This window comes from Anomalospiza imberbis, chromosome 6 (assembly GCF_031753505.1).
Source record: "Anomalospiza imberbis isolate Cuckoo-Finch-1a 21T00152 chromosome 6, ASM3175350v1, whole genome shotgun sequence".
In the NCBI taxonomy this organism is placed as follows: Eukaryota; Metazoa; Chordata; class Aves; order Passeriformes; family Viduidae; genus Anomalospiza; species Anomalospiza imberbis.
The window spans coordinates 52,506,344-52,521,299 of NC_089686.1; the positions used below are offsets into that span (position 1 = coordinate 52,506,344).

Below are 14,956 nucleotides of genomic sequence, written 5' to 3' on the forward strand. Positions count from 1 at the left end.
CGCAGTCTGAAGTGGATGTTCAAGTCATTCCCCGGGGTCCTCACATTCATCCTCACCCTCGCTATTGTATTTGTCTTTTAGGTTTAACGGAGAAAAGAGTGTAAGTGGCTGTCCCTACGGAGAACTTCAGCCAAAAGGCTTTTCCCTGGATTTGCTAAGATTTCCCTGCCACAAAAACAACAACAACAACAAAAAAAAAAAAAAAAAAAAAAAAAAAAAAAAAAAAAGTCCGAGGAGAAGAGGGAAGAAGGGAACCTCCCCTCCCAGGAGGTGCGTGGATTAATGTGCTGTGGGAATTGCTTCCCGGGACAGGCTGTGACTTCAGAGGGTGGCACTTGCGGAGGTCGCAAAGGCTGCGGGTTGGGGTCGTGGAAGAAACCAGCGGGGAAGAGTGTGCGGGTTCTTGCGGCGGCTGCCTCCATCCCTTTTAGGCAAACTTTCCAGCGGGAAAGGACGAGAAAGATTTAAGATCAATAGCTGCAATGCTTAACTCCGTCTTAAAGAAGCCAGGACGGGGGATTTTAGCGCAGGGATTAAAACTGCATGGATGCCCGTGGGCGTGTTTGGGGTGTTTGTGGAGAGGTGTCATCGTTTGCTCCTGTCGTGACTTGGCTTTTTTTCCACTGAAGCACGGCACGAATGCGGCATAAAGCCAGGAAAGTGCCTGTGATGAGGGAACGGGGTGGGGAGAGGCAGCAGCACCTTTCGAGCCCGCGGGGCCGGGGATCGGATAGAGCCCCAGACCCTCTCCCGGGGGTTCAGCTCCGCCGCCTTCCTTCGTGTCTTTGCTTATCTGCAAAGAAAGAGCAGGGGAAGAGAAAAGATGGCCAGCGAAGGGAGAAAAATAAATCAATTGCTATTTTTCATCTTTGACAAAGTAATTAAGACTCGGTCGTCCGCTCCGTGGGCCACGGAAGGGGCTGGCTTGCGAGGGGGGGGGGGGGGGGGGCGCGGGGGAGGGCACCGCTCGCAGTCTTCCTTTTGTTGGAAAGACCGCGACCCTCGCCCTGGAGCAGCCGCCCTCCATCCCAGCTTTTCCCTTCGGGAAGAAAACAGGGATCCCTCCAGGCAGAGGAGTCTCACGTCGAGGGTGGGTGACTTCCCCAGAGCCCCGAGGGAGGGAGGGAGAGAGGGAGGGGCGGTGTTTGGTATGGGCTACTCCTTAACCCTTGGTACCCGATGTGGGCTGCGAGGGTGGTTCGCCTGCGGGACAGGCGTTCGGGAGCGACGGTGACAAGGGGCTCAGAAAAATCATTTGAATGAACCTGACGGCTGCTAGCTGGAGCGCTAAACCCCCACACTGGGGGAATTTGGTTTAGTTTTGGAAAGAACCGTAGATACAAACTCGGAGTTTGGACCAAAGCAGGTGTTTCCATCCCAAATCGCTTGTGCGAAGGCAGGGCGGTAGGGAGCTGGGCTGTGCGGCCCCGAGGGCCGGCCACGGACGGGTAGGACAAAGGAAAATGTTTGAAAACCGAGCCGTGTTGCTCCGTGGGTCTCCCTCTTGACCAAGAATAGATCCCTGGCTCCGGGGCTCAGCGAGAGCCTCCGGCCGTGGCCCTCTCAGAGCTTTCCCTGGGGTACAGGGGAAGGAGAGGTGCTCTTGACTTTTCAGAAAGTAAAGGAGAACGACTCCCTTTTTCCAGGGGTGAAACTTCGATTTCACGTTTCAATGCTGATGGAGAGAGCAAAAATATAACTTGGAAAATAACGTGAAGAGTGAGTTCTCCGATTTTTGGAAAAACAAAATAAGTCAATCTAATGACTCTAGAAGACGTTTAGGGGTCTTCTCGACCAAAGTATCTCTTGGGCTAATGTCTTGTCTCTTTTAATTCGGCCCGTGCCTTTAGAGGCATTAATGTAACTGGAGGTCAGCACGGCTAAGCTAACGACCAGATCGCTCTGCGGCTGGAGCATGCCTCGAGAAGGTAATGCTGCAAAACACCACCAGCTTCTCCCCCTCCCTCCCTCCTAAAGGCAGTTTCTGTGAGCGCCCCTCGATTCCTCAATAGACCCGCGGAGAGTAGATGGAATCACACAGTGGTTTGGCTTGGAAGGGTTCTTAAAGTTCATCCAGCTCTGCTCCTGCCATGAGCAGGGACACTTCCCCCGAGACCAGGCTGCTGCTCTGCATGACAGAACAGAGGTAGGAAAGTGATTTTAAAGACAGGAACGTGCAACAATCTAGAGACAGTGTGTGTAAAGATACCTGTATGTGCATACAGCAATTATATACCTATGGTATAGGTAACTCTCGTGCTCAAAGATGTGCGAAGCAACATCACAAGTTAACGAGCTGTGCTGCGAACGCACTCTGGAGCTCTGCTGGGAGCCAAAAGCATTTTTCAGCCGCGAGGCTGACTGATCTTTTCGGCGAAAAGCGATTTTCGCCGTTCTGCTTTGCTGGCCCCAGCTCCTCGATTTCCGTGGGGCTGTCAATAATTGTGGCGAGTGAGTTTCAGCTGCCGCCGCAGTGCCGAGCTTTGAGGGGGAAGCTGGGGCCGCAGCTCAGCCGCCGGCGCAGGAACAAAGCTGCCCTGTCCCTGCCGGGGGTGGCCACTCCCGGGGGCACCGCGCAGCCAGCGGCTCTGCAGTACTGGCTGGGCCACTGCGAATTTTTTATTTGCTTCGTCCGCCGAAACAAACGCTCGTAACCCGTAAAGGCAAGGACGCAGAAGAAACCCGTTTGGTGCTGGCGAGTTCAGCCCCCTCCTCTCCACCCCTCCCCTGCATAGGCGCACGCTCCACTCTGCTAAGGCTACAGTGTGAAATACCCTCCGGAGAAGCTGACACCAGCAGGGTCTATGCGGATGAACAGCGTCGCTGACACTGAAACAACTGGGAAGGTTGCGTAGGGAGCATCCCGATTCGCCAGTGCGCTTTTCATCTTTTATTTTTGTCAGCGTGAACAAAATTATCTTATGCTCAACAAATTTTTGAGAAAGCCCCTCAAGTAGCAAATCACACCTGCAAGAGGTGATTAGGTGTGAAGCACTGCGTTGCAAAAACGATTGTCAGTCAACACCTGACTTTTAATGACGAATAATTTCTCCCCCAATAATCAAACATAAATGGTTTGATGAGTGAGGGAAGAACATCAGCAACTTCAGGGTTTTGCCGTCATCTTTGCTCCCACTTAACTGCTCTTCAGACAGTTTTGATGAAAGAGAAGCTTGTTTTCTTGTGTGTATCGTTTAAATTTAATTGGAGTTTCCCCCATGAGGCACAGTAAAAATAAAAGATACAATGTAATTTCGTGCAACGAGATCAAGAAAGACACAATTTAAATGTATTTGTGTACTTTATACACAGTGAACTTCTCACTCCGTGTATAGGTATGTGGTTAGACACAAAACTGATAGTTTTTATATTTTTTATATCCATGTGTATGGATATATAAATTGATAACGTATATAAACAAGCTATTATAACATCTGGTCTGTGAACTGCAGAAATGCAGATTTTAAAAAAGGGAGCTGGATTGCACTACAATAAGAGGGAGGAGGAAGAGGACTACAAATGGAAGGTTTGTCCCCATTTCTCTCTTGCCTTGGATGCAGTAGTACGTGTTTCTCACATTTTCGCTCTAATTACCAGAAGAAAGTTCTGCCGTGCTCCGGCTGGCTTTGGTTTAGTAATCAGCCCCCATATGAGTCACAGGGAACACGTAATGCCACTGCTGCGTGAGTGACAGCCAGCCAGCGCTCCGGCTTCTCGGTGTCCCTTTAAAATCTGAAACCAAGGGTAATGATTTATCAAGCTCTTATTATCAGGAAAATGTCACACGAAGGGCACCTTGCTATGCACTGACGCAAACCCAGTCTTTCCCAAGGAAGTATAGAAAGCTTTGCTCTGAACTGGGCAAAATCCAGTCTGACAATTGCCTGTACTGCTCCTTTCACCTCTATCGGCTCGATCTGCGGCTATTTAAGACATGGTAAGTGCTTGATTTCTTCTCTTCGATGCCGACAAGGGCTGAAGGCGCGGAGCGGTGGCGAAGGGGGAGTTGTCCGCGGTGCTGCCGGTGGAGCCAGCTCGGAGCCTCCCGCAGACGGGGTAGGGGGTGGTGCGGGGGATGGGGCAAGCACGGGGGAAGCGGTGGTACCCCAAAAAGCACTCATTTAGTGACCAGATCCCTGCAGACTTTATCCCTCGTGCCGGGAGAGTGGGATAACGATGGAGAGAAAACTTGTGGCGGAAATGGTGACGGGGAGTTTTGTGAGACACTCTGAAAAAAAATAAAGGGTATTTTGTAAAGCTAACATTGAACTGATGGAAAAGGTAGGATTCGCCTGCACGTTGCTTAATGAAGATAAAATGAAGATGCATTTTATGTTGTAGTTTTAAACTGTAGGGAAAGGTAGAGGTGAGTGTGGGAGTGTCGTCAGTAATCTATTTAATGTTAGGGAAGATTAAATAAAATCTTTAGCATTATGTGAGTCGGAAACATAAGAAAAGGAATAGGGGAAAGCTACTGTTAGTGGCGTTAATCCCACTCTAGAGGTGCGGTTATGTTTTGGGGGTTTTTCGCATTTCACACTCTTGCTGACGGGCTTTGAAGCATAGCAGCCAGCTCAGAAATGTTCACCAGCACTATTTCACTTGTTTTTTAACATCCCCGGTTGCCTACAGGGCAGCTTGTCTCCTGCTCATATATATATATATATATATATATATATATATATAAAAAAAAAAGCCGATGTGCATTGTTGAATGACAGAAAGGAAATGGGGCGTAAAATTAAAGAATCTTTCTACACTGGTGATAGGGAAGGGAGCATCCTACAGTCGTGATGTGAAATCTAACGAGGTCTGGTGGCGCAGTGCTGTAGAAACACTTATTTAAACTTGAATTATGGGTTTGCAGATGGTGGTGGTGTTTTTTGTTTGAGGTTTGTTGTTTGGGGGGTTTGGGGCGGGGGGAGGTTGGGTGGCGGTTTTTTTTTTGGGTACCGTACTCTTTTTTTCCCTCAGAGTATTAACGTTGAATGGGAGGGCAAGCAGGCGAGCCGTGGCTTCTCGAAATTTTGCAACACTCCTGTATCCCGATTTTCTGGCGCATGCATTTCCTGCACAAAGACAAAAAATTGTATAATCTCTGCAGTGCCAAAACTTTTTTTCCTCTTCTTCTCCTTTTGGTAAACAATGTGACGTTCTCATTTTAGGATTACGCCAGTCAAAGGGATATGAGCAAGCAGCTTGTGAACAATCCTGAAGCGGTGGCTCCCGGACCCAATGAAGGTGCGGGAGTTGTAAGAACCGGCCCCGAAAATGAGCCGCAAAACGCCCCTGCGCAAGCCCCTGCCGCCACCGCCAGGCTTCCCCGGTCACTCTCGAACGACAGCAAAACCCTTCCCTCCGAAGGAGAGAAACCAAATGAGTTTGAGAGGACCAAAGTTGGGATCTGCAAGCTCAGTAGCACCCCGGTGCAAGCCAACTCCACCCTCCGGAGGGAATCTGTGGAAACCGTCCCCTGCAAGCCGAGCCCCGGGACAGGGATTGCCGGGCAAGCTGCGATCCCTCATTGTAAAATTCCCGCTTTGCAAAGCACAGACGGGGACGCTACTCTGAGCCTTGGTAAGAGCACACTGGAGCAAAACAACGCCAAGGGCGCCTGGGTGACCTTGAGCCAGAGCACGGTGGTGCTGGGCACAGATGGCAACACTTCTGTTCTTCCTGGCAGAGTGGAGGGGGTGAGTTGTCTCCTTACAGATTTTCCTTCCTCCGCTTCAGCTCGTGGGAAGTCTTCGTCTCTCAGCACCGATTTGGGGTGGAAGTTCTAAAATCAGGTGCAGATGAGTCGGGACTGGGTCTGTGCCGAAGGGAGGAGGGAAGGAAGAAGGGGAGAGAGGATCTTAGATCTAGTGCCGTACTGCTGGGGAGTGTTAATGATGTAATAGCGGTACAAACGAGCATCCTTGTGTAATTCCAGTTGGCTCCTGAGTCGTGCCTGTAGGTGCTCGTGCGCGCACATCCTTACATGCCTTGGCATGAGGTCTGGTTCTGTCCCCAGCGTCACACGTGAAGAGTGCCTTGCCCTTTCCCTCCTCAGGCTTATCCGTCTGCCCAAACCCCCGAGGTCTGCGTGCCTCGGACCCTGTCATCAAAAATAGGGCGAAATAAATCAGCCCAATCCCATAAGAGGTTCCCGGGAGGGGATGCTGCGGGTGGTGCGAGGCCGAGGAGGTGCCGCTCTCAGCCCCTGACGCTGTCCCTCTCCTCCTGCCCATCCGCATTTACCCTGGAAGCGGGTGGTGCTGGTGCGCTAAAAGCGATTTTCACTTCTCCCGGCTGTGCTGAGAACCGGCCGTCGGTCCTGACCCTCCAGAGGCCACCGAGGGCTTCCAACCCCAGGGGAGGCCGTGGGACCTCTCTCCAGGAACCAGGCGACCCACCCCAAGCGCTCAGTGGAGGGCCATGTTTTAAACCCCTCTTTTGTGTACTTTTTTTTATAAAGGAGAGGCCTGGCAGCGGCGGCGGGGGTGGCAGGGGAGCGGGGCCGGGAGGGTCCCCCGGCCCGGGCGCTGCTCGCAGGGTCTCCTTCCGTGAAGCCGGCAGCACCGCCGTGCTTGTTTGCTAAAGTGGCTGGTTCCCATCTCTCTCTCTTCCCCCTCCCCTCCTTTTTTTCCCCCCCTTTTAGGAAGACGATGTGGGGGATGAAAATAAAGCCCGAGGGAACTGGTCTAGCAAGCTGGATTTCATCCTCTCCATGGTGGGTTATGCAGTGGGGCTGGGCAATGTCTGGAGGTTCCCGTACCTGGCCTTTAAGAATGGGGGAGGTATGATGGCTTTTTCCTGTCTCTCTACCTGCAGTACCGTACGGGTCTGAGCCAGTCCCGGCCTTTTTGGCGGGGAGAAACACGAGGGAAGCGGGGTCAGCGGCTTCCTATTGCCGGGCAGCCAGCTCCGGGCTGAGCCGAGGTGCCGGGGGCATCTTCAGACCTTCAGACACACTTGGTGAAACATTTGCCTGGGTGTTTGTTTGGCTGGTTTTTTTTTTCGCGTCATTTTTTGTTTTGGTGGGGAGGGTTTTTTGCCTTTTTTTTTTTTTTTTTTTTTTTTTTTTTTTTTTTTTTTTTGATTGTCACCTCTGAAAGTAGGAAAGCCCTGTCGAGATTTCCTTAAACGGTAGCGCTTTCCTTAAAAACACCTGCAATTGGTGCTGGGGAGGAAGGAAAACGAAGAGGTGTGTTGATCACAGGGGCAGGGCTCCGGAGCCCCCCTCGCCTCGGTTACACACAGTCCGCAATCCTGAATCTGCAGTCGATGCGATGGGGAAAGAGGAGGGACTTTAGAGTCGGGGTAGCGACAAGAGGACGTTTGATCCCGAGTCGAGACATTCCGTTATTTCGTGAGGTTTGGGGGAATTGTTTTAAATATTTCCATGATCCGATTGAAAAATAATAGTTTGAAATAGACTGAATGTCGATCAGCTGAATAGAGAGGAGAAGTTGGAAGAGGGGCTATGCCGCTTATAGTTTACAAGGGAAAGAAGAAGTTTATTTGCAGGGGTTCTCCTGCCAGAGGCTCTTACTGAAGCGGAGAACCCATGGATGTTACTGGATTAAACCCTTGCAGCTGTAAACCCGTTCCCTCTTCGAAAGAGCTCTCAGTTGAGGGTAGTGGTGCTGTGATCATCGAAAACAGTTATGTAAAACCCGTAAGAGCCGTTTTCTGTGAGGGAAGAGACAATTTAAAATAACTATTTTTAAAATGTGAGCTTTTTTATTTTCTTTTTATTTTACACGCAGAAACTTCTAAGTGGAAGGTGTTAAATACTCATTTAGCAATAATGAGTATCTACTGTCTGTAAAAAACGCTGGGAATGTAGAAAGCTGACACCCATATTCCCCCTTCCACTCCTTCCTCCTGCCCCATCGAGGCTGGCGGCACCGGGAATCGATAACAAACCGAACATTTTTAATAGAAAAATGTCTTGACTAAGTTGTCCCCAGTATCACGGGGTGATTCAGGTTGCTCTCTCTTCTCTCCCACCGCCCCCCAAGGTGCGTTTCTCATCCCCTATTTGATGATGTTGGCTCTAGCTGGGATCCCCATTTTCTTCCTGGAAGTCTCCCTGGGGCAGTTTGCTAGTCAGGGCCCCGTGTCGGTCTGGAAAGCCATCCCCGCCCTGCAAGGTGAGCGGAGCAGGCGGTTTTGGGGAGCATGACCTGCGCTCCGGCTCTCGCATGGCTTCAGCCGCCCCCTGCGCCCCCTCCGCCGCATGCCACGGGCGCTCCGCGGGCTCGGCTCTGCGGGGCCACATCCCTCCCGCAGCAGGGTGGCCCCGTCCCTGTCACTGTCCCTGGGCCAGAGGAAGCCGATGCTTGGCAGCCGCCGGACCCCGCTGCCCCCGCCGCCGGCATTAATGGCATTTCCTCCTGTCCCCCTGTCTGTCCGCAGGCTGCGGCATCGCCATGCTGATCATCTCGGTGCTGATAGCCATTTATTACAATATCATTCTGTGCTACACGCTTTTCTACCTTTTCGCCTCCTTTGTGCCCGTGCTGCCCTGGGCCTCTTGTAACAACCCCTGGAACACGCCAGACTGTAAAGATAAAAACAAACTTTTGCTAGGTAAGTTGGGACACGCTTATACTCTTCTTTTATTTATGTATTTATTTTTATTTTAAAATTTGTGGCCGTGGTGGTTTTCCAGATCTTTCTGCAGCTCAGCTGCGCCCCTGGGAGATGCCAGAGGAGACCGTGGATGACCGCGGCCGGGAGAGGCTCCCAGCACTGAGGAACGGTCTCTTCCCAAATCACTTTGCAGTGATCTGTATCCTATGAGAACTTCCCTCTACTTTTGTTTAAATTTTTCCTTCACAAGCATAAATTAGATTTGTCAATTTAAATGCTTATAAAATGCCGATTTTTCTTATTTTTTTCTTCTTTTTTTCCCCCGGAGGAAAAATCTGTGTAGGCAACAAAATACCAGAGCTGGCAGCCTGGACTGTCTGCTAAAGACAAATTATTTGTCTTTAGAGAAGATTCTCTTTAACGAAAAAAAACAAAACCCGTTTCCGCAAACGGTCCCAAATACACAATGACATGAAAACGTAAAAAAGTAAACCCAGGTTTAACGACCTTTTGGAAAAGGTGTCGGCAACTGAACAAAAGTTCAAGTAATTAGGTGTGATCTAATGCATTCTTGTCATTTTACAACGACAACAAAAAATCTGCACGCTTTATTTTTCTGTTCCCCCTCCTCATTTCTTCCTAGATTCCTGCATTATTGGCGACCACCCAAAAATACAAATCAAGAACTCTACTTTCTGTATGAGTGCCTATCCAAATCTAACCATGGTTAACTTCACCAGGGAAGGAAACAAAACATTTGTCAGTGGGAGTGAAGAATACTTCAAGTAAGATCTTTGTTTAGAAAAATTATGTTGATCTTTCTGTAAAATCCACTGGAACAGGCAACAACATGGCTTGGAAAACCAGAAATACAGTAGTGAAGGGCAGCAAATGGTGCTCATTTTTTGTGCTTAGGAATGATGAAAACTGAATTCAAACACTGGATTATTTGTTTTCGGTTCCTGTGGTGCTTAGCACAGCTGGGGTGTTGTTCCATGCCTGGCAGTTTTGTCTACTACTGCAATGCAGATAAATAAAATAATACATGGTGAGAATCACTGGATCATCTACAGAAACTGCTGAGGACACTGAAGCAAAACAAAAAAGGAATTTGCACTGAATTGCTGCCTGTGGTTTTTTTTTCATTATTTTTCCCCCAAAGTTTTTTAATTTCTTTTTTTTTTTTTTTTTCCTTAGGTATTTTGTATTGAAGATTTCAGCAGGGATTGAATATCCCGGTGAGATTAGATGGCCCTTGGCATTATCTCTTTTCCTAGCTTGGGTGATTGTTTATGCCTCCCTTGCTAAAGGAATCAAGTCATCAGGAAAAGTAAGAACAATATTTGTGATTGTACACTCACCAAAAAGCAGGGTGCTGGTTTATAGGGACTCACACTCTTGTTTAAGGGATGAATTACTGAAAATATTTTCAGCAAATGACTAAGTATTAATTAAAATGCCTTTTTCCTCTCTGTGTTTTCCTTTCTAATTAAAACAAACTATTTTTGTTTGACTTTTTTCCTCTAATCTTCAATAAATTTAAAATGACTCTTCAGCTGCACTCAGCAGTGGGATGGCACAATTGGTACTTTCCAGCCTTCCCTATTCTGTGTGGTGTTCGTAAAAATTCTGCAATCATCTCACGTTTCACTGGAATCCAAGAAATTGGGATGTAAATTAAGATGTTAAGTAGCATATTTTAAAATCAGAACTGAACTTTAAAAAAGCTCAGTGTGTGTCTGTGTGTGTGTGTGTGAGCAACTCTAGGTATTTCCTGGGATAAAGATAGTGGAAATGGAGACATGAATTTTCTAGACCTGGTTACAGAGTTCCAGTTCGAAGCCATCCCTTTGCTTCTAGAAGCTGACTTCATCTCTTGGGAGGTCTTGGCAATTAACAGAAAATCCAGGGACTCAGAGTGCCAGGGGAAAGCTGAGATTTTTTTTCCCCCTTACCCTAGTGGGATAGGAAAAAATATTTTATGAAAGGCAAGAGACTGGATAATAATGTGGGTTTGGATGTGGCAAAGGATATTTCTTTAAATGACTCTTTATGGCCAAGAAAAATACTGACACAGATGTCAGAGAGAAAAATATTGATTCCTTCGTATTAGAGATAGAAATCCTGTAATTATGTAGAGATTAGTTCAGTATCTTGACTGTACAGAAATTCATCAGGGTAACTTGTTGAAACACCTTCTGAAACAACAAGAAAAGTTTGAAAAGCAGTTTCAAAAGTCACTTCAGCTCAGACCACAGGCTGAGGGAGGCGATTCTTCCCCTCTGCTCTGGTGAGGAGCCACCTGGAGTCCTGTGTCCAGCTCTGGAGCCCACAACACAAGAAGGTTCTCTTGGAATGAGTCCAGAGGAGGCCACAAAGGTGCTCAGAGGGATGGAGTGCCTCTGCTATGGAGACGGGCTGAGGGAGTTGGGGCTGTTCAGCCTGGGGAAGAGAAAGGTCCAGGGGAACTTCCACCACCTAAAGGGGCCACAGGAAAGCTGGAGAGGGATTGAGACAAGGACATGGAGTGACAGAACAAGGAAAAGTGGCTTCAAACTGACATAGGGAGGGTTTAGATTAGATATTAGGAAGAAAATATCCTCTGTAAAGGTGGTGAGGTCCGGGCAGGGGTTGCTCAGAGAAGCTGTGGCTGCCCTATCCCTGGAAATGTTCAAGGCCAGGTTGGGCTGCGTTTGGATCATTCTGGTCTAGGGTGGGCCTAGACAGTGGTCATTCTGTGTTCCTGCCCATGGCAGGGGTTGGAATGAGATGATCTTTCAGGTTCCTTCCAACCCAAACCATTCTATGATACAATTCCATCATGTGTTATGATATGATTCTGTTTTGTTTAGGACCAGATGTTGATGTGAAAAAAACCTTGGAATTATTTTGTGTTGAATGTAAAGCTTAACTGGCCATAATCCAACCATTTTATTTGAACACAGAGAGAGCTGTGTTCTAGATAATTATTAAAACATTAAACACACAGCCACTGTTGTGTATTTAGACATCATGATGATTAGGTCTGTCTAGCTAATTTCAGACTTTCCTTTTTTTTGAATTTGGACCGTAGCTATCATCATGGTGATATGTAATTACTAAGAGGTACAAACAGTAATAAAAATTCTTTAGGCTTTTTTTTTTTTAGTTAAATACAGAAAATTATAGAAGAAAACCACAGAAATGTGTTACTGAATAGCACTTCTCATTTCATTTCCAATGAACTGTGATAGTTCACTCTGGGCAATGATCAAAATAGATTTTCCTTTAGCTTTAAATTTCTATTGTTCCTCTCCAGATGGAGAGAGGAACCTTCTTCCCTTCTCTGTCTAGAATTCCAGCCCTTACTGCTGTTATTGATGTTATTCTTGTTCCCAGCAGCAAGAAGAGCTGTAAAATTTCAGATTTCCAGGGAAATAACCCTGTTGTTTTCTTAGTTTATCGCCTGACTGCTGTCTCTGAGACTGAGTAATTGCCTTCTTCTGGCAATAGTGGCACTTTCATTTCCCCTCCTCTCTTCTTACCCACATCAACCCTTTCAGTGACCTTTTCTCTGCCCTGTGCAGGTTGTGTACTTCACAGCTACATTCCCCTATGTGGTTCTCATCATCCTTCTCATAAGAGGAGTAACTCTACCTGGAGCTGGAGATGGGATCTGGTACTTCATCACACCCAAGTGGGAGAAGCTGATTGATGCTATGGTGGGTTTGCTATTGCACTCAGAGCTGCTAGGGTGAATAAATCACAGATCTCTTGGGGTCTGTCGCAAGCATTTTCCATGTGCAGAGGTGGTGTTATCATCTGTGGAAACTTGTTCTTCATCTTACATGGGTAAAGTATTATTTAGGGTCACTGGCAAAGAGAACATCAGTATCTGATGCAGGTTTTCCCTCTTGACTTGTATTTTTTGTTTCTGAATGTATTTGAACTGATATGTATCAAACAATATAGTTTTTATATTTGTGTCTTCCACATACTGCAAGGTTTATATTGTCCTTTTATATGGACTCAACAAGAACAATGCTCCTTATCAAATGAGCCTGATGTATTTAGTGGCAGGATTTTGTTTTTCAATATTCTATTGACATCCATTAGTCTAACACTCTTTCCTGAAGCTGATGCTATTTTCTTTCCTACTTAGGTTTGGAAGGATGCTGCCACTCAGATTTTCTTCTCCTTATCTGCAGCATGGGGAGGTCTAATTACCCTCTCTTCATACAACAAATTCCATAATAACTGCTACAGGTGTGTAAGAGTGAAATACATCTGTGTTATTAAACAGGTTTGTCAAAAACCAGTTATCCTTCATCTACAAGAAATCTGGTTTGCAAGACCCCATCTCTTGTCTTTTTCTCCCTTGTCTTTTTTTCCCTGATGTTATTTTGTTGTTTTTTCCTCTCTTGTATTTTTTCTCTTTTCCTCTCTTCTGTTTCCTTTCTTTCTTTTTTTTTTTCTTTTTTTTTTTTTTTTTTTTTTTTTTTTTTGTGTGTGTTTCATTTACATTTAACCATTTTTGGTTTTGTGTATTTTTTCCTCTCCCCAGGCCCTAATCTACTACTCTCAAGATGATCATTTAGGCTTATTAAAGTTCCTGCTGGCTCCCCACTTTCAGAATTAGGAGGTTGAGATTGAAGGGCAACCTGGGATGTGTCAAGAGCTGTGAGGAGTGAAACAGAATCACTTGGCAGCTCTGCTGAAGGACAGCCCATGGGTAGAATGGGCTGAAGGTTGCATTGTGAAACATGTAGGACTTTAACTAGCAAATTCCATTTATGTGATTCTTACATCGAAATGTTCTTTCTTTTTCCAATTACTCTTACTGTGGTTCTACATGCAAAAAGTTATGTCATGCTATGAAATCTAAAATCACTTATTTGAGAGTTATTTTTACATGGGAAAAAGGCATTGTGTATAATTTTTAATGCAAAAGCCTGCCAGCTAAAATGTCTGCAGATGGAAAACACAAAAGCAAGTGGCATTGGTGGAGTGCATCCTTGCTATTTTACAGTTTTGAAAGTCAATCTGAAGCAAACCTTTGCCAATTCTTGCAGTGCCAGAGGTGCTGATTCAGGACAGCCAGCAGCGTGCATAGGGACTCCCCCAAGAGGATGCTCAAAAACTTTCTCCAGTCAAGACTTTAAAGCAAACACTCCTTGGGATTTCTGCTGCCATCTCCTACAGCTTCTAAGTACAGAATACAAAATACTTAACTTAAAAAAGAAATGTGGATGAGAATATTTAAAAGGAATTTAAAAAAATTTACTAGTGCTCAAAAGCAATTTAATGAAATTATTCCAAAATATGGATGAAAGCTAACAGTGTTGCATACACAGTAACTCCCACCCTGCACTCCTTTGGGTCTCACTTTTGAAAATGCTATTCCTGAGCCTTTTTTTTTAATGAATAATTACATTCAGAATATAAGGGGGGAAAATGGAGGAAGCATCATGCTACCTTTCTGCACTAATTTAACAATCTTTTGTGGAGTTTGGAAGATCTTAATGAAAATTTTGAAGGGAATACATGGTAATGAATTATAAATATATTTTGTTCTAATTCCAAATACATGCTTTACCTGTGTTAGGGAGGGAAATGAGAGACCGAAATAGAAATAATTAGAAAAGCTTAGTTACTCAAAATATTTAAAATTTTACAACACAACCTTGAATATTGAAATGAAGCATGACTACTTTGTCTTTCAGTTTCTATATTCATTACATTTTAACACATCAGTTGTAATTTTCAGTTACACATTAATTTTAAACATAGTCCAAAATCTATAATTGCAGTAAATTTTCATAAATTGACTTCATAATGAATACGTGAAATATTTCAAACCTATCTAAGTTTTGGAAGAAGGTTAACACATGATGATTCCAAACAACACACTGCCATTTTTTTTTTCTGTAGACCCAAAGAATTAACAAAATTATTCCTATTAAGACATGCTCTGTTAGATATTCTAGAAATTTGCCAGCTCAGTGAGGTTCTTTGACAGCTTTTAAAGTTGTATTTCATTCTCTTCCTGACAAAAAAAAAAAAATAGCAGTAGGAATAAAAAAATTCTAGCCATCATAACCCCCCTAAACATTTAAAGTGAGCAATTTGTTTTTCTGAAGACTACTGTTCATGGAGAAGTTCTCTGGACATGCATATTGTTAAAAAAAATCCTATCAAGAATGTAATAATTATGGATGGGGCTCATGAGGGCTGGTTTGCTGTCAAGTCTTGACATACACAGCATAGTAAGACATTCAGCTATAGATTTCTTGAGATTCCTTTGATAATAACAATCATGGAAAAACATACCAAGGAATCGTCCCTCTACAGATAGGAAGGTGATTGAGCAAGCTCTGCAAGCTTAACCCTGGAATTTT

The 14,956-nt window shown here is 45.6% G+C and overlaps 1 protein-coding gene across 2 annotated transcripts in view; it reads left to right on the top strand.

Moving 5' to 3' along the window:
* The first annotated feature begins 5,170 nt into the window (after nt 1-5,170).
* Nucleotides 5,171-14,956, top strand: part of SLC6A5 (solute carrier family 6 member 5) — a 29,491-nt gene continuing 19,705 nt past the window's right edge. Inside the window, exons 1-8 of one of the 2 annotated variants that reach the window (XM_068194177.1) lie at nt 5,171-5,692; nt 6,640-6,778; nt 8,006-8,137; nt 8,403-8,576; nt 9,223-9,364; nt 9,777-9,909; nt 12,146-12,280; nt 12,721-12,824. In XM_068194177.1, coding sequence (XP_068050278.1) covers nt 5,186-5,692; nt 6,640-6,778; nt 8,006-8,137; nt 8,403-8,576; nt 9,223-9,364; nt 9,777-9,909; nt 12,146-12,280; nt 12,721-12,824 — 1,466 coding nt within the window. In that variant the 5' untranslated portion in view covers nt 5,171-5,185. The remainder of the gene's footprint in view (nt 5,693-6,639; nt 6,779-8,005; nt 8,138-8,402; nt 8,577-9,222; nt 9,365-9,776; nt 9,910-12,145; nt 12,281-12,720; nt 12,825-14,956) is intronic. The other variant, XM_068194178.1, reaches the window with a different exon arrangement.